The sequence below is a fragment of the Nothoprocta perdicaria genome, unplaced genomic scaffold, assembly GCF_003342845.1.
Source record: "Nothoprocta perdicaria isolate Ctin4 unplaced genomic scaffold, notPer1 scaffold_22, whole genome shotgun sequence".
In the NCBI taxonomy this organism is placed as follows: Eukaryota; Metazoa; Chordata; class Aves; order Tinamiformes; family Tinamidae; genus Nothoprocta; species Nothoprocta perdicaria.
The window spans coordinates 4,076,277-4,100,580 of NW_020455415.1; the positions used below are offsets into that span (position 1 = coordinate 4,076,277).

Genomic DNA, 24,304 nt, shown 5'->3' on the forward strand with positions numbered 1-24,304 from the left:
TGCCCAGAGTCCTGGGAAGATAGAGGTGGGGTTTTTTGGTTGTTTTTATCTGTTTTTAAAAAATATTTAGCCCAGATCTTACTAACCTTCTGCACAGGATTGGAGACCCTGGAGTTTACCAAGGACACGAAGAAAAGCCTTTGGGAGCTTCAGGAGGCAAAAAGCTCGTGCTGCCTCCAACACTTCTAAAAAGCAAAGTGGGTGTAAAAACTTGACAGTAAGCCAGAAGAAGCCATTAGCAAAAGACAGATCTCAAGCAGGCCCTCCACCCCACATAGCTCAGTAGAAAATTAAATACCCTTCCCATGTAAAAGATTATTTACAGACTGCTTCTGCAATGCACAGATGCAAAGAGGCACCACCATAACCCCATGCCGCTCATAGGGACACTGCCTTCCTGTTAGCCTAACTGTTAAAACATTAGTAGAGAAAAATAGTGTGAAAAGGACTGGTTGTTAGGCTCAGAGAGACTTTGAGTCACCTAAATCTTTCTTTTTTTTCCGTTTAAACAGAGTTCAGTTTTTAATCATATAAATGTCTAAAAGAAAAGAAAAAAGTTATTTTTCCACTTTTGGTGGTTTTAGAAATCAGTAAACATCTCTCTGCTGCTGCTTCAAAGAACAGTCTATTGTCTTACTAGTAAAAACAAGGTACAGGAGGAGRAGGAGGAGAAGGAGAAGTTTGGGCACACAAAACACATACACATTGGCAAAACATATAGCTCAATACGCTGTGTTTAAAAATAGCAGACAGGAACTTTGTCCACAAAATATATCAGACTGCACTTGATCATTAACAAAATAAGTGATCAGTGAAGCTGCAGCCCTTGGAGGTTCTTCCAGGTGCAGCTCTGCCCTTGCGAGTTCACTTGCAGACAATTCCACCAGAGTCTGTGATGTGTGCAAGGGAATTGCCATGAAAAGAGAGGTAAGAGGCATCCTARGTTTTCGTGATGCACATGTTCTGCTGTTGTTTTCAGTGTAAAGATCAGTCAGGCTGAAGCTCAGGTCATTTTCAATTCATCAAAGCCACAAAATTTCCATCTTTTCTCAAGGCTTGCCCCAACCCCACTCAGCTCCTGTCTGAAGGTGTGGTGGAGACGGGTCATGAGAACTTCCACTTCTGTGGTGCAAATCTGTGAAAAGGAAGGGAAATTTTTGTTGAACATTAACAGATCCTTGACCAGAGAAGCCTTGCAATGACTGCCTCCATTCAAGCTCAACACACATTTAATCGCTAAAGTATATGTGGGCTTTCCCTAGACATCCATCCAAATACTAATAGTGGTATTGCTGAGTGCAGCACAGGCTGTGTTGTTGCCTTTGGGGTGCGCAGGCTGCAGACACACTCAGGGCTAGGCAAGAGTGGGCAGGCAGTGCACACCTGCAACTCAGCTGCCTGCGACTGTTTCACTGCAACAGGAAAACTGAACATTTACTTTACTTGCAAGAAGCGAAGATCGTTTCTGCTGTGGATTTCAGACTGCTTTGATAGGCAGTCAGAGCTATCTCTGCACAACAGCCTCATACAGCTCAAACAAAGCACGTAGATGCACGTGAGGGAAAGAAGTAAGCGTGTTTTCCAAGATTGCAGGGCACTTTCACATCATTTGTCCACATTCTGTTGATCTATCACAGCTATAGCTTCCAGGTTTTGTTCTCTTTACAATTTGTGGGGTTTGTGGCTCTGTGATTGCACTACCACCATTTGGTAGTGCATCTTGAGTCATTTCTCCTGCCATCTTTCCAAACTCATGTTTAACTCTGCCCTTCTCAAAGAAGCAATACTCTTTCCAGGCTATGTGCAAAAACATGCAATGAAGATCACCTCCAACTCTGCAGAATGAATTTGGCTTTGGCAGGTGCAAATTTGTCATCACCTGTTTTGTCAACAGGCAGAAGTAACAGACCACACGTTAAGAAAAACAGCACAAGCTCAGCATGGTAATGGCTTTGTAAAGCCAGACTTGCCTAAGACACCAACCAGAGGGTGGATTTTTTTAGAGGTGATTTGCTGCTAAGCCTGACATAGAAGTGCCTTCCTACACTGYAGATGCCAATGATGAAGTGCAAGAAGTCAGATGAAAAATAAGAAAGATCCAAAGAAAAATAAAGGCAGCTCCTTGCCTCTTAGACAAATTCAGAACTAGTATGAAAAGAAAATATTATATTCATCCATTATATCCAAGACATGAAGTGAGTTTGGAAAAATGCGGCCAGCAAGTCTCACTTTCTCAGAACGGGGGGAATAAAGCAGTAAGCTATAAAAAAAAGCAGCTGAAAAACTCCAGTTGTAGCAGATGATTCCTATAAAGACAAATCTCTCTTCTTGGAACTGAAGAATAGTAGAATAGATGTAATTAGCGTTCAAAACCTCCCCAAACCTTTGCAAGTTCCCTGTCTACTCTTGTAAGCAGTCCAAAGCCATCAGGACACAGCTATACTGCAGAAAGCAGCTCCTTACTKTATTAAAATAGAAAATACAAGGGCTCTTTTTACTCTCCTGACCCCCACAGAACGCACTTGATTCCTCCACTTGGGCTGCTCTAAAGCCCAAACTCAGACTTCTGTGACAGTGATTACAATTCAGTGGTTAGGCTGTAGTATAAAGCAGTATAAAKGCCTTTGCACAGCATCCTCCTAAGAGCAGCTTCACATTATCAGAGACAGAAAAGGCTACATAAGGAGAAAACGTAAAAAAAAAAAGAAAACGCTGTGCATAGAGGCAAAAAAACATGTCGACTGTTCAGTTTAGAAATAAGATACACAAACAGTGGCAGARCAGATGTTATGAAATAATAAACAGCACAAACGAAGCTAAAATTAAACTGTGCAAGGGCCAAGCCAAAAGCTGGAAGGAAAGTTCAGCCTCCTCCTTGCTCCCTTCCAGTAAATTCTTTCACAGTTAAGACCACGTCCTGACTCATTTTGCTCTTGGAGATGGAAGTATCAGTGCCTCTACCTTACTGTCCAGCCGCTGCAGGTAGGAACAGATGTACTCTATGCTGGCTCCAAAAGGGTGTACGTGAAGAAACGTTGAAATTATTCCTGGGGAAAAGAATAACACAAGCATCACTCTGTATTTCTCACCATCACCTGCAGGTTTGCATGATCTTGCCCCAAAGCCACCTCTCCCTCCAGGCAAATGCCAGCCTCTCATCCAGCAAAACCAGATTCACTGGACAGCAGGAAATGATTTATAGGTACTCTCAACCAGAGGAAGAGAGATGGCTACAGAGAACTGTGCTGAGTGACAAGGAACCAAAGAAACTGTCTTTTCTCCACAACACAAGAATTTCTGCCACCCCTTTTCATCCTTTCAGAAAAGTTGTCCAGGGTCAAAGTTTTAGGGCTAAAAAATGTTCCACTTTAGACCCAGTGTATATAGTTCTGGGGACAGACATGCTCTAGAACGTCCAGGCTAATGGCTGGTTGACAGCATTCAGTCCTTGATTTAGGCTGCTTGTTTTGACACTTCGTGTGAAGTTTGTAGCACATAGCATTGGGCTATTTTTCATCATTACTAGAAATAACAAAATGGAAAGGAGATAGGAAGGGTGGCAATCTGAGCTACAAGGGATTGGTGCTTTAAGCATCACATAAGTGTTTCACATTTCACTGAGCTAGGCCCTCTTCTCTCTGCCACCTTTCTCCATCTTTCCTTCTCCTTCTGGCTACAGCTTCTAAATCCAAGACAGCTGGGGGCCCAGGGCACACTGTGCCTCATATAACAGGGTCTTACCAACTAACAGAGCTTCTCGCTCGGATTTCACAGGACTATTGCTCAACATCTTCTCAGCTGGACATTCCTTTTCCTGGCTGCACGCACAAATCCTGGATGTACTGCTCTCCTACAAAACAAACAAAAAAAGCAGGGTTCAGAGTCTATGCTTTTCTTTCAGCGCTCCTATGAGTCACTGCATTCACTRCACCCTATTATTTGTTTTGCAAAAGGCCCTTGTCAAAGCACAATGGATGCTCGTGTTGCTCTGAGAGCATCTCTGAATACCAAGCTACATGAAAGCCTGAGAAGTTCAGCAAGATGCCACCACACGTGCTTCACCATTCCTGGCTCACTGCTCTGGTGTCTGCTCTACAAGGCTCTCTTACCAGCTTTATAAAGACAGCTCAGCAGTGACCAACTGAGAGATGTTTATTTTCCAGGAGTCTAGAGCACAGTGATATGATTAATCCAGTGCCCACTGATTGCAAACAGTTTGGGATCTGACTGTCCTTTACTTTAGCATGCAGCACAGTATTAAAACGAAATTTTCAGTAACTTACTAACAAATAAAAGCATGTAACTTACTTTCAGTAACTTACTAACAAATAAAAGCATGACTACCAGGGAATCAAAGATGTGACCCTTGCAATAAAAGCATGATGTATTCTTTCCTAATTCCTAAGCTGTATCCTGAATTCCAGTAGTCCGAGAGCTATTGACATCTATAATTGGAAACAGCCTCCAGACACTAATGAAATGGACTGGAGTTGAGCCAATAACAAAGATAGAATGAAATGGCCCTCTGGGCTTGTTTTGCTTCTTATGCTAGTACAATTTGGAATTACACAGGACTGAAGCTGTACAGTCCCGGATTAAGTAGGGTACAGCTTGCTTCTGCAGGAAGAACAAGGTTCTGCAACCTGAGAAAGCAGAGCTAGCTTCAAACGGACACGAGGACTGCAATTCAGCCAGCAGCCTTTTATTGGAAAGACACTGCCAGCTTTTTCTTGGAGATCCAAGTCATACTTGAAGGCCAGCTGAAATAACAGCGCGACAAGTTATCTGTCCCACCAAAGGCCATTTCCATATCATCAGCATTGCACATATTTGTTATTCTTCCAGCCAGAAGCTGATAGCAATGGATAACTGAATGCTTTGAGCTTGTAAAATTACATATAATCTGTACGTACCGTGCTTATACACTTCATAAGAAATCAGACCAAGGAATTACTCATTTTACCATGAGGTGTTACTACTTGCCTCAGCAAAATGTTTCAACTGAAACACCAGAAAAAAAACCTTTGACTTACATTCCCTTGACCATCAATGGCATCTCTCTCCTTATCCTCTTCGTCTGCTAGGCTTTGCTATGTACGGAGGAAGAAAAGGAAAAGATTATTGATGAAATATATAAAAAAAATCCAAATGTTTTTGTCAGTTCCCTGACATATCCGACATTAAATCAAATAAGTATAATACTACTAAAGAAATTTAAATTAATTAAAGCTTTATAGATGTCAGATTGAAACATGTCTTTAAAATGCAAATCTGAAAACAACGTCTGATATCCAAGACTTTTTCCATCCTTTCAGATGGAGCATACAGGGAAAAAAGAAACATTTTACCAGGAATACTGTCTCACTGTAATAATGAAGCAATCAGCAAGATCACTATTCATGTAAATCCTTCAATTAGACATGTAATTTTTCCTGCTTTCTAAGGACCACTGCTTCTAAGCCAAGGCTGGATATCTTCTATTTTTCTGTCCTTCACTGCACTCATGATGAGCTATGAAATTCAAGGACTGCATTTACTACTGAGAATAAGCATGCACTGAGATTGCACATACCTGCTCCTTAAGGGTTTCTAATAATGTTTCTATTTTTAGTTTGTCTTCTCGCACTTTTTCTAGCTCAGCTTCTCTCTTCTTATATTCATCTTGCACTTTCAGAAGATGCTGGAAGAGAAGAGCTAAATACAGTACATATCCCATCTTTCACATTTCATTGTTTAAAGAATACAAATTGAATTAGTACTCTGCCATGAAGACCACATAGATCACATTCAAAACAATTCAAAGGTTATGTATGTAAAAGGAAAATATCTTTTCTGCCAATCACCTTGGGATATTCCACCTTTACAGAGGAATAAAGGTAAATCTTACCCAGCAGACACCTACAGAAAGGAAAATCTTATCTAATCCTGCAATTCTACCACTTCCTTCCTCCCAGAAAGCAGACAATGACCTACCTGCTGCATTCCCTGCAAAGCCTGCTGGAGCAGCTTCAGCTGCTGCTCTTTAGTTGTGTCTTCATCTCTGCTTGCTTTGCCCTGCTCTTGCTTTAGCAGTTCTACTTCATTCCGGTAGGCATCCAGCTGCCAGCGCAGACTGTCATTTTCTTCTTTCAGGGCTTCCACCTGTGATACCAGCGCTGGAGAACAAGGCAGGTACRGATGAAAGGTCAGAGCTGTGATTAAGATCTTCCTCTGTGCTCTACCCCAAGGAACAGTGGGCAGACTACTCAGAGGCTCCCAAATCCCAGCTGCAAACCCAAGGCACTGACATGAATTTCTTCCAACCACTGTTCGTGGCACTTTAGAGCACAAGCTCCTCTGAGGAAAGACCATTTCCCAGTAGTAAAAGCAGCCAGGACCAAGTAGATTCTCAAACCACCAAGCTGATGGATGTCAGGACAGCTTTTTACTGTGCTCCTCAGTCAGAAAAGCATCTGCATTAGGTCAAATTAGATAACACACATCCACTTGCTTGGTGTTTACATAGGGCTTGAAGTTATGAATGGAGTTCTATCAAATTACTGCTGCAAAGGCAGCTTCAGCAGGTTCAAACTGTCCCCGTTATGTGCTAAAAATACACTCAGATAACTAAAATTATGCAGCAGGAAATAAAAATACACCGAGGCCCTTGAATTATAGTAAGCAATGGTCACTAACCCCGATTAGGCAGGTGCCAGATAGAGTCCATGTTTTTAAAGATACAGCTGATATGCAAGATAGGAGAGAAAACTTAGAAAACTTCAAAAAAATAAGAAGAAACTGGAAGAGTGAAAAAGGATATCAGGAGAGCATAGTTCTTGCTTTAGCACATCTAGCACACAGCATTTAAACCTGTATAACACAGGTGGTGCTCAGACTACCACAGAGCCCTGTGCTGTCCTCCTGGCAATCACAACCATCCCACCACACTCGAGGTCGATTCCTAATCAATATTAGGAATGGGAAATTAGTTATCTGATGGAAAAGGACCCAAAATATAAAGCTTCCTCAAAACCTGATTATCCCCCTGAAACTGAAAAGTTAAGATTTTGTTCTGGAAAAAACAGTACTGGCTACTGTTTGGCTGTCTTTTTCTGAGGACATTGGTTTTTCATGTGTTATATGGATACAAAATGGGAATCAAAGCATTTTTATAAACRCAAGTTGCTTTGATTAAGAGAAAACATTTTGCACGTTCTAAAATAACTTCTCAAAAGATTCTGGAGTGAAAGGCTTGAAGAGWTTAACACTATCTTGGAAAAGTCTCAAAACATTGGAATTTTTTGTGGAGAAACCCTGCTTATCTCCAACAACAAACCTCCATCAAGGAACAAGAGGGAATGAATCTGGGATACTGTGGAATAAAATCCACAGCAGTTTCCATCATAGGGAGCAGAGAGAACAATATGAAGGGAGGAGAGCAAGAGGTGGCYGTGGCACATTAAGGCTAAGATTTTTTGACTCAGATTCCACAAAACTCAGAGTGATTTAAAATAACAGTATTAAGCTAGAAGAAAAAAAATGGCAAGCTTAAACTGCAAGAATAAGAATGTAGAATTCAGAAATATACAGCAAGAAGAGATAGATAATACAAGAGATATTCTAATATCAAGAGTATCTCTAGAAGTAACTTCCTTCAGGAGTTTCAGTAGACAAAACTTGCATTTCATAGATAAAAAACAATGAGAAAATGGCAGGACTTTGGAGCTTTACAACCACACATAAGAACATATGTGAAAGGAGTGAGCAAGCAGGAGTTAAAAGGGGCCAAGACAAAYGTTTGTAAAATAACACGTTAGGAGAAAAGATCTTCTGCCTTCTCTGCTTCATAACATGTTATGAAGTAGAGTCAAAAACTGAAAAATAACAAATTCAAGTAAAAACAAAAAMCAAAGACTTGCTGCTATAGAACACCATAGCATATTTAGAAAGACAGCAAAGAGCAAGGAAATAATTTTACCTGATTCTTCCGTTTCTTTCATCTCTGCTGGATCTTCGATTTCCTCATCAGACATTTCCATTTCCTCCTCTCTTCGAATACCCATTAGTTCATCATTATGAATGTTACGAATTTCCTACAGTACAGAAAGCAGAAGCTTTTYAAACACAGATTGCAAGTAGCACATTGGTTGGATATAGAAATGCTGAAATCTAGCTCTGCAAACAAAATGCAACTCCATAATACAAGAAATGAGAAATGAGCCTTTTTTTTTTCGCATAAACCATGAAATCAAGAATTATGTTTACCATTAATTCATCCGCTAGTACTGCTGGCATTACTGACTCTTCCATGATCTCCTACCACGATCTCTTCCATGATCCTACACGCTATCCTGCTCGTTACTTCTTCCTACTGATGCTCTCTTCTCAAATACACAGCACCTGCCTTTATCAGAGCATGCATCTTCCTGGCATTTCTTTCTTCTCTGTTGCTCTCCTGCAGCACGCTGTTCCCCAGTGCCACCCCACTCCTCTCCTCACGGCTTCGTGCCTCCACTGTGCAGCTGCACAGCTACTACACCACACAACCCACCTGAGACCCAGGTCACGCCAGTTAGGAAAGGGAACTGCAAGTAAACACGTAGAGACAGAGACTGTGCAGCCATCTCCGGGCTCGCACCAACGCTGGTAAGCGCCGAAGCTTCTCTCCCTCCTGCCCCTGTGCCTGCCACCAATGCTGAGCCTGCACTGACCCTCCTGCTGCTGGGGACTCCTCCGCTGCCTCTCACGGCCTTGGTTCACATGAGGAAGAGAACAAAACAACAGCTTGGCCACCAAAGCAAATCACATGAGGTCCTGCTTCATGCGTCTGTGCTCTTCCCAGTCCTTTCACCTTGTACAAAAGCAGCCAGGCAACCTCCCCTGCTCCTCTCAAGGTGCCCCATCCATCCTCTGCTCAGGTGAATTCATGTTGGGCCCAGGGACATTGCTCCACACATCAGCCCTTGTTTACAAAGCAAGGAACTCTAAGTCCCATTTCCTTTCTCTCCATAGACCAGGACTAGAAGTATTAAGTGATGAGCAAATATTCCTGCAGATGGAGACACCAAAAATACTTACTAAAGGCTAGTGCAGGCTGCCAAGTCTCCCACCCCACAYCCAGAACTTCCCTTAGGTTACACAACCCAGAAAAAAACACAGGAGAAGAGACTGCTTATCACTACCCTGACCAAGCAGGCCAGGGCTGCTCAGTATCTGCAAGGGAACCCAGAATAAGGGATAAGAAAGCATCAAAAATGCTGAATGCTCAAACAAGAGTTTTCCTAAGCAAAGAAATAAGCCTGGGGTAGCTCCCATCACACGATGTTTCACCGGGTCTCAAACTGCTGCAGCTCTTTGACAAAGCACACCCAGCTGCAGCACGTACCTGCACTGCCTGGCATAACTGCATTAAGCCATCACTGACAGAGTGCTACCAATAAACCTTGGCGCAGCCCAACAACTTTCCAACACAGAGCCATTCCCTGAGCTGCCCTTATGCTTTCATCTGTTGCCATGACCATGGAATAGTTAAATTCTGTCAATTCTTGGATCAATACAAGGCATGTTCTGGGTCAACTTCATTTAAGTAAAAATAAAATTAAAAAAAAAAATCCTAACTTGGCCGCAAAGACCATATTGAGGCAGATAGCAAGTTCTCCTGAAACACACCGCTCTGCTGGTCTTACAGCCTCTTATGCTGGAAGAACTTACCTTGGAACAAAAGACAGCCCCAAATGGAGAGAGCGAGCTCCCACCCCAGTCCTGGTAAGCAATCTCAGGTAAGCAGAAAAGAAAACAAGAATGCCAGGGCTCAAAGTAAAAAATAAATAAATAAATAAGAAATTAAAAAAATAAAAAATAAAAAAACAGGCTCTCCAACAACTGGTTTATTGGATATTAAACAAAACACAAGCTCCTCCTTTAGCTCCAAAGAAAAGTTTGACTAAGTGGACTTTTGAAAGGAAGACCCAGAAGTGCAACCTCATGGGGAGATTCACAGTTGGGAGCTTCCTAGGAGGAAAGGGTCATTTAGGGCTTTCTAAAGTTGTGCAAGCTCCACTGTCTGCGTTTTACCAGAATGTCAGGGGTTGGCTGTTAACCAACTTCAATAATACCTGTTTTTTTCATGTTGTAGTTATGCTGAAGGTGACATCCACCCCACCCAGGAGTCATTTGTGTATCACCACACACATCTGTATATCACTGACTTAACTCAGATTTACTTTTGATGTTAAATTACCCTAAAAGCGAGAGATAGTTCTTGCCTTTGCCAGAACAGACTTGGTTCCTGCAAGGAACTCTGTCCTCCTGGCAGTCTCTTTCAGATAGTGGAAAGTTGTTAGATGTTCCTTCAGTTCTTCCCAAAGTGAAACAACTCCAGTTCTCTGGAATACAGCCTTCCACTAGAACCTCTCCAGTTCACTGAGATCTTTTTTGGGGGGCAAAACTGAACGCAGCACTCCACATGGGGTCTCATCCATACCAAGCAGACGGGAGAACCACTTCCCTTGACATCTGCTCTGACCAATGTGGCCCAGGACAAGGTTGGCCACCTTTGCTGCACATCAGCTGTGTTCTTCTCCAGGACCTTCGTGTAGCTTTTTGCAGACCTGCTTCCTGGGCAGCTAGTCTCTAGTCTGTACTGCTGCACAGGATCACTTTGTACCAGGAATTTACATTTACCTTGGCTCATGYTGCCGCTCAATGCAAACATGTAAGTGTATACAATACCTTCTCCTCCTTAAAGCATATACTTTGCATATTCCTGTCAGTTTGAATGCTTTCCCGCAAGCCAAAACATTTTTAAACCAYCACAACAATTTTTAAGTCAAATATCAAGAAAAGCATTCACTTTCAATACTCACTTTCAATTCAGTTTCCAATTTATCCTTACAGAGGCCGTGCACAACCTGGTACAGATGCATTTAAAAACATTTAAAAAGCCACACCTAAAGCACCTGCCTCTCCTCACCACCCCTACTCTTTACTACTCGCAGGAACCACTCAACTGCTCACTCAGTTCTTTAACTGAGCTAACTTATGTTCTTTAACTTACAGTGAGCTATGCTATTTTCATACATTACTTCTAAATAATGCACCTTAAATAGAAGGTGCAGCTTCCAAGCACTTTCTGGGGATTTGGCTAGACATTACAGAAGAGGGATTTGAGAAGCCAGGAATCATACCGGAAGATTAATGGAAGAAGCTGTAGTGGTAAAACAGCTAACCTTACTCTTCATTTGAAGTTTTACTGTTCATATATTTCAGTCCTTTTCACTAGAAATTAATCACCTTCAGAAGACAGGGCTCTCTTGCCACTGTCTTCACTGGAGGGCAGGAGTCATAAATGATTTCCACTACCTGATCTCCAAGACACACACATTCTCCCATAGGATGGTCACATGCAAGAAATACCAAGTCTGATCTAAAACAGTTAGTCACAAAAATGGCAATCTTTGTTTTCTGAGGCAGGAAACSAAGATAAAGGATAAAAGAAAAGGTCCAAAGCCATTAAACAGACTAGGCTCTCTCATCCAAACCTGACTTCCACCAGATCACCCATTTGTGATAGGAGCACTTGAGATAACCGAGCCAAAAGCCCATTGGSCTATACTTCCAAATTTGTATTTCCAGCACGAGATGGCTGAATGCTGGCAACCCACTGGGCTGGAATCCTGGTTAAGGTGATGCCAAAACAGGAAAGCATCTGCTTTACTTGATTGTTGATACATGAAATACAACCTCATCTCCACACCGCAGCACTGTCCCAGTGAACAAAGATCATCTCCAAACCCAGAAGTATCTCCTTGCATTAGTGCATTTTTCATAGCGGCTTTTTTACACTTCAGGTGCTGGTTCCACTCTGCACAAGAAGTCTTTATTGTCAAAGAAAATAACTGATTCAAGGCCCACCCTGCTTTAATGAGTAGGAAAAATAGCTTCCTGACTTCTCCTTTGTAACTATTCATATCCCTGGGTGACAGCACTTCTGCTGTCACTGTGGACATTAACCTTTTCAGGGATTAAACACATTAGTGCCCCTCCATAGGAGACACCAAGTTCTCTGGGCACCAAGGGCACCCACAGGGCTCTTCTGCTGCTCTCGCTAAACTTCCACGTTGCCAAAAAGCACTGAAATCTCCTCCAGTCTTGCTCAGAGCAGCCAAAAGACATCTAGATGGGCCCACTGCCAGATGCAGCCAAACAGAGGAGATAGAAGGGGCAAGTACTTCATCCTGGACTCCACTAACAACCTCTGGCATACCAGCACTGTGCCCCAAACAGGCTTTCTCCATCTTAGCTTTTTATTTTCCTCTCACACTATGCCTGAATCAAATAGGATTTSATAATATCAAGTAAAGAACTGAGAACTATCTTTGCCTTAGGTAAACAGCAGTATGAGTAACATCCCCTCTAGCTTTACATGCTGGATTTCATTCGAAACATTTCTGCATTAGGTAAGTACATAAACACGAGGACATCCTTCCTTGAGCTTTCTAGGCTGTTCAGGTGCAATTGTTTCAATCCTCCCAAGTCTGTCAAAAGAGTGACAAAAATGGATTTTCAGTAATGCTGTTCTATTTTTGTTCTCCACGTTTCTTTCTCACTTTAATAGAAATCTCTTTCATTTCAATATTAAGARCTGCAGAAAGACAGATCAGGAATTACCATGTAAACTTAAAACAGCATACAGAACTCAATAGATCAGTCACATAAAYACCAAGAGCAAATTTATTACCTGAAGCACAAGAGAGGAGTGAATAATTCCCATCTTACGCTGTTGAATTAAGACGTTACTATCCACGTGAGCATTGCGCAAAGTTAAAAGCAATATCCTGACATGAAAGCAACTGTGCTGGAGGATCTAACAATAAAAAATTACCAACCTCTGCTTGTTTGCACCACACGCTGATGTTCTTACGCTGAGCTTTCGTGAAATGGTCCCAAGCCTTTTGTTTGGAGGCAGAATGGTACACGGCCACTATCTGCTCGACTGTAGTATCAAATCAGCAGTCAAATCAGGCCAGAATATCATCCAGAGAGGGCGAACAAGARGAGTAAAGGAGTAAAAGAGTGCAATCAGGCAGGTGGTTTGGCTAACCTTTGTTATAACACTGTACTGTGCTGAAGCCATGCTCAGGAAAGGGACTCTGCCTGGAAAGAAAAGTGTGGACTTCACCAGGCCAGTGCCAAATGCTCAGAGTAACGACCAACTGGAAAAAATGCATCTGCTCTCTAATGGGAAAAAAAAGGGCAATGGGAAAAAAATGGAAAAAACATCAGCAGCGCAACAGGGAACATCCGCTCTTTAATTTGGGATGATCAAGTAAAACTCCGGAAGTTGGCACTTAGGATGTTCTTCTGCCCAATGGCTCCAGTCCTAAAGAACAGGGCCACAGCTTGAAAATTACAGCAGCCCATAAACGTATACTCAAGAAAAGGGCTGCTGGCATCAGCTATCAAAACCATTCTTTTCCTTTAGGTCTATTTCTTTTAAAATATTTTTTTCCCTAGGAGATTTGCAGAGATTTTCAGGAATATGAAATGTCTCTCCTGGGACTGGAATTCACCAAGCAGCAGAAAACACACCTAGCTGTTTTATCCCCCTTGGGATACTGAAGTAGGCATAACACTTAGGAAATAAAATTGGCTCTCTGCTGCTTATGACTAATAAAACTACAAAAGGGTGAGGTACCAGCAGGTATTTCACAGAGATTAGTTACATGCTGTCTATTACCACTTACTCTGCAGTGCTTAGTGTATTTCCTTCTGGATCATGTGCCCATAAATTTTATCATGAACGCAGAGAATCAAAAGCACATATCAAACAAGTAACAGGTCAAATAACCGAGTGTAAAACTTGAAAATAAACAAACAGATTGTATTGACTGAACAAGTAAGAAGCAATGAATGATTTCAGGAATTGTTATAAACCAGACGCTAAAACTAATACGGCCATGCCTCTTACTTGACTTTCACAGTCATACAAAGTGCTCTAGAATCTGAAGGACCCACGTTTAAAACCTTACTCTGTGTATGGTTTTCAAAGTAACTTGAGCTGTGCCTGAGGTTGCTCAGAATAGGGCACTGGGAAAACTCCACTGCATCCTACCTTTGACGAATAAATCCTGCACACTTCGCTGAGGCACCAGATTACCAGGAACTTACCTTGACTGTGCACAAAGGTGCAGAGTGTTGGAAAGATGACAGAATTACTAACAGACTATAATTAAAAGAGAAAATAATTAAAAAAAACATTCTCTTCTTCCCCCAGATGTGGGCTCTCATTTCAATAAAAATATACCATAGGAAACTTCTGCCAAGTTGATGACACATGCTTATAAATTAGATATAATGACACAAAAGCAACTGCTTTTCCAGGAACCCTTTTTGTATGGCCTCTCCACATTCCAAAAATTAAAGCATACTCCCCTATAACAACAGACAACCCACATTCTGTGTGGATATATTACTCACACTGAACTAGAATCCCTGAAAGAGCAAGTTTGAATTTCTCCTTCGCTTCTTCCATCTCTTTCTCATGGGTTGCTTTCTCATTCACCAGTCTGCGAATGTGGCTGTTGGCCGACTGAATCATGGAGTAGAAGTTGTTGGCRGTTCTTCTGTTCACTTCTCCGCGATCTATCCACGTCAGCAAAGTCTGTACAGCTTCTGAGAACTTTGTGTCATCTGCAGGAGGACAGGACATTTTTTGACAGGGAACTACAAGGTTACCTGAGCAGCTTTCAGATACTTCCCCTGACATCACTAAACTGCTTGGTTAGGGCGGCTAATCTGGACTCCCAGGAAGCACTGAGGAAGCTACAAGGTCCATATAGCACCACTGATTTAGTTTTGAAAGACCACTGAAGAACACAAATCTCCCTCAGCATCTGCTGAGAAGGGCGACCACATCCTACAAAACTACTGACCTTTAAGCTTCTCAGCAACAATGCTGCATTCGTGGTCAGAGTAGTGGACGACGGGAGGTGGGGACGGAGGGCGGAACCTCTCCTCCACCAGCCTGCGGCGATGGCGCTCCTCCCGCGCCAGCATCCGCTGCTTGCATTCCCACTCGTAGAGGTCATCACGAGCCTGGGCAAAATCCACATGCAGGCGCCCCGTATCCTTCTTGTCCGTGCTGGAGCCGAGCCTGATCCGATAACCTGTGGGACACGACAACCATGTTCAAAAAGGAAAAGCAACTCATACAAGGCAACGCCTTAGACTCCAACTACACTACGGTGCTGGTCAAAAACTAGGAAATTAGGAAATTCCTGAACACAAGAGGGCATTGTAAGTCTAACCCAATTCAACAGTATCCAAACAAGACTTGAACCTTCCAATCTTTCAAAACCAACAAAATATGGATAAATTTTCCACACACAGGCAGGCTAGGCAGAGTTTGCCAACCACTCAGTCTGAGTCATAAGGTTTTCCCCATCATGCATGAAACAAACCTAAAACCTCACAGACATAGGACAAACTATCCAATAAGTCCAGGTGTTTGCGCTCTGCTGGCGAGAGAGAAAAGATACCAATGACAGTCAGGCACATCATCCAACAAACAACCAATGGAGTGCAACTGTGTAAACATAAAACACCGGACATTTATCCAAGGAAGAGGGTAAATGACCCCAACTGCACCTCATCCCAGTAGTCTGCAAAGGTTTGCAAGGCGACACATCATTRCAGTCTTTTCTATCAAGAGCTATTTTCAGATATTCAAATCAAAACGCATTAACAGCTGAAAAAGGGGCAACACTAACCCAACATGCGACAAATTTCCCAGTAGCAACAAAGCCTATGATCGCAACTGTATGGAAATCATTACATCTTTACCCCAGAATTTTAAGCTGTCATCTCAGGTTGAGATATACCTACCAGAGAGATAAAGTGCCTTATCTACTATGAACTCCTCAGCAAAGCGAATGTGACAGAAATTCTTTTTACTCTTCCGAATAGCTATAACTTCTCCACATTGCTCAAAAACYTCCATGATGATCTGTTCAGTTGCATTTTCCGGCAGTCCTCCCACAAACACGGTCTTACACCCAGGAGGCCTCTCTCTTGTTGCTGGAGGAGGAAGATCTAAAAACAGCAAGAGAGAAAATAGGTTGGGTTTTAGAGTCTACCAGCACACATTCCTCTATCCATCTGCCCAGAGACACCTACATCGTCCTTGCTTCCTTCAAATACACACTCAGCTACAACGTGTTTCACTTTATCCATTAGTAATAGAGTTGCTTGGGTGCCATACACAGAAGCAGTTCATTTAMCAGCCATTTCTAAATGAAAGACCTCGCGAGTCCAAAGCCTTCGAGGCATTTTCTTTAGTGCAAGCAAGTGCTCACCAAGTTTCTATTTCTACTTCTATTCAAGAAGTACCTAAGACCTCAAAACCCTCTATATTGCTATATAAACACACCTTAAAGGACTACTCTTAACAGAGTAAGCAGGAAACATATCCAGAGAATTCTGAAGAGCAAAAAGGTACAAAAATATTAAGATAAGGAAAGGCTGCTAAGCAAACATTGAATGTTAACCAAGAGAKATATCACGGAAAGAAGTGCAAAGGGAAGTTGACAAATGCAGCAAGATCCTTGCAACCCAACCCAATTTCAGTGCTAAGGTTAGGGTTCCCAAAATCTGAATTTTTATCTTTATTCCTGAATGCTTCCCTAACTGTAACAAATATTCCCTCTCCCTACTTTGCTACCAATTTATTTTCTCAGTTCTCCTTAGAAACATGGACACAAGGCGAACAGGAGATGGAGTTGCCTGTGGTCTCATGTATGAGACCACCATACATCACTGAGGAGCCTGCCATCCCTTCAGCATCACTGAAGGGTGGTCAGAGAGAAGTTCATGGTGAGGATACCTAGAAAATAGACAAGCAAAGCTCACCAGGTCCACCTCAGGTTCCTTCCAAGGGGCCCTTCCTGGCAGTAAACTTGTCAGGATTACGCTGACAACCGTAACGACAAAGTTCAACGTGCCAAACCATCTCTGCCTTCCAAGCATGTCACTTGGAGAAAGCTCAGGCAATAAATATCAACACAGGAAGCTTAAAGAGTCAAAAGCACCTAATGTCAGCACCTAATCCATAGTGTCTCACCTCAGAGTTGCACAGTCCAAGAAATATAAAAGCTCTTCTCCAGCATAGAGATTTTTACGTGTATTTATAGATTATACACACACATAGAGGGAGAAAGAGCTGTAGAAAGAGACTCCTTATCACCTTTGAGCACAAAGACGACTCAGGATAACACATAAACAGATCCTTACGTGGGTTAGGTGGAAAGAGAGTGCAGCTTTTGCAGTGAATGATCTCCTTCACAGCAGGCATGTCCGGAGGAATGGGAGGTGGGACAATCCCCAGGCCTGGCATCATGGGGTTGATCGGAGGGATTCCAGTCATCATGCCAAGAGCAGGATCAAAATCTAAGTAGGGAAGAGAACGAGTAAGCAAGTTATTTTGGACTTGTACAAAAAATTGTTTGCCTCTGACTATACTTGCCTCTGTATTAGGAAAAAAAAATTGCTGCACAGCTGTGGTGAGGGAGCATCAARATTCCAATCACTCAAACTTTAAATCTGTTCCCTTGAAACTAGCCMCCTCTTTTTTTTTTTTGGCAACTTTTTGTTTGTTGATCATCCCAGCAAAATAAGTTTCCCCTGTTCAAACAACTTCCCCACTTCACAGATATTGCTATCCTGCATGTATCTTTCCCAATAAATGCTCTGTCACAGTGGCCTAAGTGAACAGGGTGAATCCAAATTCAGTGCAGCAGCAAAATAAATAGTAAAGACTTAGCATCTCACACAGAATTAAGAGCATCACCTTGCAACCTAGACAAATATRAATTTTAACTCCCCAGCTCATGCACTAGAGAAGCCCTTGGTGAGATATGCAAAAGTATTTAAGGAAAACCTTTATTATTAAATATCACCTAGAGTAGCAATAAGTTTTACCCTATTTAACTTSCTTCCAGGCTTTCTACTATACTATATCTAAATAAGCAGCATTTTAATCTAGTTTTACTCTTACATTTATTTTCTGTAAGGACAACTGCTACCACCAGGGCTACCTATTTGAGATGTAGAAAGACAAAAAACGAACTTTTCAAGGCACAGGGGGAAAATGACATATCGATGGAATCGAGGGAAATGTGCAGAGGCAGCACTTTCCTTTGATACTGAACTGGCTTTGGTCCCAGTTGATCAGAGTGCATATGTTTATTATGAAAACTCTGGGACAAATTACTACATCAGATGAGACTCAAGATCCCTTTAGATTATGAGAAACTCATGTGAAATGAATGTCTCACCAAGTATATTAGTTTCTAACTACTGCTTATCCCTGGACAGCTTACACTGGTGGACCTCACTTGTGACACCCAATTTGCAAGGTATGACACTGAAGCTGTAAAATTTCGAGCTTTCATTAGGGGATTTCAGAGAYGACACTGCTGAAAACAGCAAACAGCACTGCTTTCAGCCATTCATAATAGTAGGACAGGACCATTAAATAYGAGAGCTAAAGAGAGCTAAATATTCTGTCTTTAGGAAGGAGAATGGACCCACAAAGAACGACACTAGCAGGCATATAGACTGCTAAAATGTACCTTGTTTTGTCCTCTTCCCACCATCCTTGGCAGGATGGCCACTGTTCAGCCTGGCCCCAGAGCCATGGGTCAGCCTTTGCCACCCTCTGAATTCAGYCTCATGGCATTTTATAGAACTTCATGCCAATGAGTGCAAGCAATCATCTTGCCCTTGTAATTTATTACTCAAAGGTTCAAGGTTAGTTGACAGCAATGGACATGGACACTAACCCAGAAAAATTCTCAGGGCAGGAATAAAAAGTGCAAGTTTTGCCAAATAACTGAGGTGCTTGAAATCTGAGGGAGGAGGAAGTGAGGCCAGTTGCTTACCTGATTGAGAAAGGCCAACAACCTTCATAAAAGGTGAATGGATACATTAAYCAGAAGCAAAAGAAGTGGCAAGATTATAATTAAATGTGCAAAGTGTGCATACAAGGGGAAACAAGATCCAGAGCCTTTAGATTTGTGGCTGCTGGTCTCACTGACAAGTGAGACCTACTGTTTGTTGCTCAACTGGCACTATGCAAACGCCAGCAAGATGCCAGTTTGCTCAGAGACCTGCTTTTTCAGTCAAGAAGCAGAGCCAATGGCTAGAGGCCAGCACTGGAGAGGATTAAGAGGCAAATGCAGAAGAGAATCTTCATTTGTAAAAACAAACAAATTCAAAAAAAAAAGAAGTTCTGAAGGGATTTAAGGAGTTTGAAAACCTCAGGCCTGGGAGGGAGATACCTGCTTGGTGAAAGCTGTGGTAGCGTTCTTTATATAAAGCTGTCAGTACCTGGATGGAGTGAAAGATGTAGCATATCGACCTTAAGATGAGTCAGAGTTTTAAGATAACATAATAAAAGCAGATGGTCGGCATGGTCTGGTGGCAAAGTCCTGCCAAAGCACCTCCACAACCACACATTTTACTCCATCCAGAGGAAAAAAATAGGCCACTACACTCTTAAGCACTTTCACACATTCTTTATTGAATTCTGAAATTTTAATCCCACATGCCTTTCAGCAAAGACAGCCCACAGCACATTAAGCTCCCATCACCTCTCATCTTYTACAGTAACCATATTTAGAGTGTTTATGAACTTAAAAAACATTTTGCAGGCTGACGAGGAAAAGCCATTTGGCTCCTAAAATGGTATCGGTGTTTGCGTTGTTTGCTGAACGCCTGATCTCAAAGCATCAAAATCAGTGTTAGTGAGAATGCCAAAATCCTCCTTTATTCTTATGGCTGGGAATGAGAGACTGGCTTCAAATTTGTGTCCCATCCCAGCACAGAGCAGATGACTTCTATGATTTTACTCAACAGTAGTCTGCAAATGGGGAAAAAGACATGAAAAGAAAATCTCATATAGCAAAGACAAATATGAAAGAAGGCTTCAGGGACAGAAGAGTATAGGCTGCATAGAAAATATGCCAAGTTAAGTGATGCTGTTAGATAAATATAGTATCAGCTGTACAGCAAACCACCTGCTCTGTGCTGTAAGAAGAGAAGAGGATTGCAGAGTGCTGCCAACACAGACATTCCCTCCCCAGGTGGGTAGCTGATTACTCASGCATCTTTTGAGAGCTTAGTATTCAAGTGGTATTGAAGCAGTGGGTTTTCATCCTCTCATGATTTTGATTCACCAGGCCACTGCACGAGGAAACCAGGCACAGCACAGCTCTTTTACTGCACGAGCTCCTTCAGAGACCCTGGATAGGCTGGTGCATCCATGCACATGTATTCTGTACTRCAAGTTGGTTCTTTCTGAAGCAGAATCCTTCAAAAGCTTCCACCATAGTCATTTTACTGCCTTTTTTCTTTATCCCCACATCCCACAGTCTAAGCAGTTCCAAGACAGTTTAGCTTAGAAAACCAATGATATCAAATAACATATCTATTCTTAGCTCTGCAGATGCCTCTCAGTGCCTACTCTTGCTGGCCCACAGCAGAGTATCTAGTGGGTAATCTGCAAAAATACATTTTGGATCAATAAATACATATTCTCATTTCTTCTGAAATCAGTTTTAAGCCATTGACTTCTAAATAAATCACTTGCAGACCTTAATGCATTTCAAACATAGTCGATAAATGCCCAAGGCATTAAAAATAATAATAATAATAATAATAATAAATGTATGAGCTTATTGTTATTTGAGACAGATCCTTGCTGAAGACTTATTTAAAAGGAAGATGTGGGCACAGTCTGGACATATTCACATACCAGGCAGAAGCGGCTGTCCTGTCATTCCCATAGGAGCCATCCCAAGGTTGTTCATCGCAGTGGTCCAGGCAGTGGGGTCTGACATCGGCAAGCCCATCGGAATGGAGTCCAGGCTTAGATTTCTGCTACCATCTGCAAAGAGGGGAAAAAAGCAAGTCAGATCTCAGAGCATCATCTTCTGCAGGACATATGCTGCCCAGCAAGGCGCTGTTGCATCAGCAACCAAAAACCAGATTTGATCCTGACACATAGGAGGAACAGGTCAGTTTAAAAAAAAAAAGTACCATTCTTACTGCGTTGAAGACATTTCCCAGGAGCTACACCTATGAAAACACTGCCTTCCAAGTATATCTAAATGACAATTCCTCCACTACAATAAACGGCTCGAAGAAGCCTTGAATAAACACTAGTTGAAGAAATGTCCTTCATTTCCCTCCAAGAGATTTATGAACTTGGACAAAAACTCAGCAGATACGAACCATCAGATTTGCACTGAATTCAACAGAGATGACCAATATGCTCTAAGCAGTGGAAGCATCCTTTGCATTTGAAGATATTTYTTGCATGCCAAAAAGAGAATTGAAGCAAAGAATAACTCATGCTTCCAACAGCACTACCAGTTTTTACTTACCCAAAGGCTAGCAGTTACYTGCCAATCCAAGTAAAAGTATGAATGTTCTACAAATGTGTGGTTTAGTATCTGCACTCAAAACTTCTCTCCAGCGATGCAGCTGGATCCACCACACTTTTAGCTGGTACATACCACCACCAAGACTTTGTTCTTTCTATCTGTAAGCCTTTGGAACTGGAGTTAGGTGCCCATAGACACACACACAAGGGCACAAACACACACAAATCCAGCTCCTTTTTCCAGGCCACCTCTGAAAAACAAACCAACCAACCAACGCTCTTCCTTGTCCAAGTCACAAGCTCAGCTTAATATAAGCAAAGCCCAGGTCAAGGCGCTACCTCTATTTCTCCCTCCCTCCATGACCACCCCTTGCAGGGTGTTTTTTTTTTTTTTTTTTTATTTTTTTTTTTTTTTTTTTATTGCAAGTCATTTATTTAAATGATTTGCTGCACTTTACAATGGCCAAGCTTTATGCCATTAGCCAAACATCCATATTACATGCAGACTTAACCTACTTTTAAAATACCAACTGCACTATTTTAATCTCATCTTGACAAATTCTGCCAACTGGGGAAAAACAGGATATTCTTTAAAACTAACTCCAATGTGACATGCAAAACACTCCAAATATGCAACTCAGTCAAGTCAAGGAAGCAGGAACAGAAGAAAGATTCACACAACATCACTCCACAAAAAAAAAAAAAAAAAAGAACAAAAAAGGAAGAAAAAGGCATCTCTCTAGCTTTTGGTGATGTGGTCTCACTTCAAGCACAACACATGTTTTTGTAATATACTTGCTACCCTCAGTTCACAAGGGTTGTGTTAATTATAGCATCCCTTCACCAATTAGAGGAAATAACAGCACTGTGGACTAGACAGATCACACTGCAACGTGGGTTTCATAAGAATGATGTACATGCAGGGYGATTTTTCAGTAAGTCCAAGAAACACACTGAAGAGCAACCATTTTATCTCGACATAAGAACACATACAAATTTAGATCCTTTCGGACATTTTTTCTCCCACTTTTTGGCTTCTGAACACTAGAACAGGTTGTCCAGAGAGGTGTAGTCTCCATTCTTGAAGATATTCAAAAGTCATCTGAAAACAAACCTGGGCAACACACTCTAGGTGGCCCTGTTTGAGCAGGGGARTTGGATTGATGATCTCTAGAGGCCCCTTCAAACCTCAATCCTTCTGTGATCACATAAGTTCTCCAATCCTCAACATTCCCTACCTGTGTACACAATCTCCCTCAATGGGATTCATGTTTCAAGCAGCTATTACGACCTGCCCACTTTGCCTGAAAAATTACTGAACTGTCTCAGCTTAAAGTAACATGTTTTGGAAGAACTGGGCATTTACATTCACCTGTAAACAAGAGAGTACATAGGCCACTGTGTCACATGAGACAAGAGAAACATGGAACCCAGAGGAACACAGAAGAGATCACAGAGTAAGCAGTTACCATTAAAATAAAGAGGGGGAAAAAAAGCACCAGCAAGAAAGAGAAAATCCCTAGAAGGCAGCAATGCAGTAACACAAGGATCATCCCACTGCAAAAGTACAAAAGGTGCACTGAGCATAGATTAACTTACCTATCTCAAGCATACCTGTTCCCGTCTGTCACCGTATGTCCAACAAATAAGACAGCTGCAGGATATTCAAGATGTGCAAGCTCCTGCTCTCACATCTCTGCACCCAGTAAAAGAGGCCCCAATGAAAATAAGATTTCAGGGCGACAGGCTGGGCAGATCATGGTCGTGCTAACACAAACTCTACTTGTGCAAGATTCTCCCTGACTGTAGGAATACTGCCAGTAGTTTCAGGTCCTTGCTCCAAATTCCTTGAGCTGAGCTTGCCRTGTGGCTCAGCTCAAGAAATTTGGGTCACCATTTCATACAGATTTTGATCTGATTTTTGTTTCATCAGATTTTGATGCTTAAAAAACTGAGACAATTCAATGCAAGAGAAACAGGTTGCCTGTTGCACATGCGCTGAGCATGCGCAAGCAGCACTTCAAACATTTAGGGACCTGCAGGCACATGAGTGAATTGCACGTTATAGTGAAAAGAATAAAATGGATTCCTGTCCTAGTGTAAATAGCCCTGGGTGCCAACTTGAGGACAAGTCACACTTCAAGTGACTACACAATTACACTACCTGTATGTGCAAGACAACTGAAGGTTCTCTCAGACTAAAATACTTGTGATAGCACAGAAGTGGAAGATACTCCACCCTTCCCTGAGAGAAAAGAGGCTCCCTTCAGAGTCCCTTTCCTGCCACCAAGGGAAAGCAGAAGAAACCAGAAACACCTGGTTTCATATCATTTAGTATATAATRTACCGTCTCCATGACAAGAGCAGATACTATTTTTCCCCAGTCACATTGATAAGACTGCAGTTTTCAAACCTAATATAAATCTGCAAATATAGGATTCAGTCTGCTTTTTTCCCCCTRCCCCCCAGGAGACAAATCTCCTAGGATAAGTGCAATGTTTTGCAGAAATAAGCCACACAGAGTTGCTTTTTTTTTTTCCCCCGAAAGAACAGGCACTCATCTGAGGCCATGCAAGCTTGAAACCAAGAACACTGCAAACGGAAGCTAGCACCTGCAGAAGAAAAAGATCTGCCCTTGGGGATGTGCCTGACCAGAACTTTATCTATCCATAGAGCACATTCTGCTTTAATGTCTTAGCGCAGCAGCTATTTTCAGTCTATGCTTAAAGTTCCCTTCCCTACTGCTAACCACTGAGTTCCTGTGTGGCTCACCTGGAGGAATGTTTGGCCTCTTTCTCTTCTTGCTTGGGTCACCTCCATTCTCAGCTGGGTTTTCTGATACCCGAGGGCCAGTTGCATTACTGAACTGCAGAGGTTTGTTGT

At 42.1% G+C, this 24,304-nt stretch overlaps 1 protein-coding gene across 1 annotated transcript; it reads right to left on the reverse strand.

The window, feature by feature from the left end:
- ENOX2 (ecto-NOX disulfide-thiol exchanger 2) lies at positions 1 to 24,304 on the reverse strand. The gene is made up of 14 exons (XM_026038999.1): positions 24,194 to 24,304; positions 20,792 to 20,923; positions 17,269 to 17,424; positions 15,865 to 16,071; positions 14,913 to 15,146; positions 14,458 to 14,670; positions 12,867 to 12,973; positions 7,958 to 8,072; positions 5,974 to 6,155; positions 5,573 to 5,680; positions 5,034 to 5,090; positions 3,742 to 3,850; positions 2,962 to 3,047; positions 1 to 1,135 (listed from the first exon to the last, which is right to left on the reverse strand). The coding sequence occupies exons 2-14, from the start codon at positions 20,886 to 20,888 to the stop codon at positions 1,004 to 1,006; spliced, it is 1,803 nt and encodes a 600-aa protein (XP_025894784.1). The 5' UTR covers positions 20,889 to 20,923; positions 24,194 to 24,304; the 3' UTR covers positions 1 to 1,003.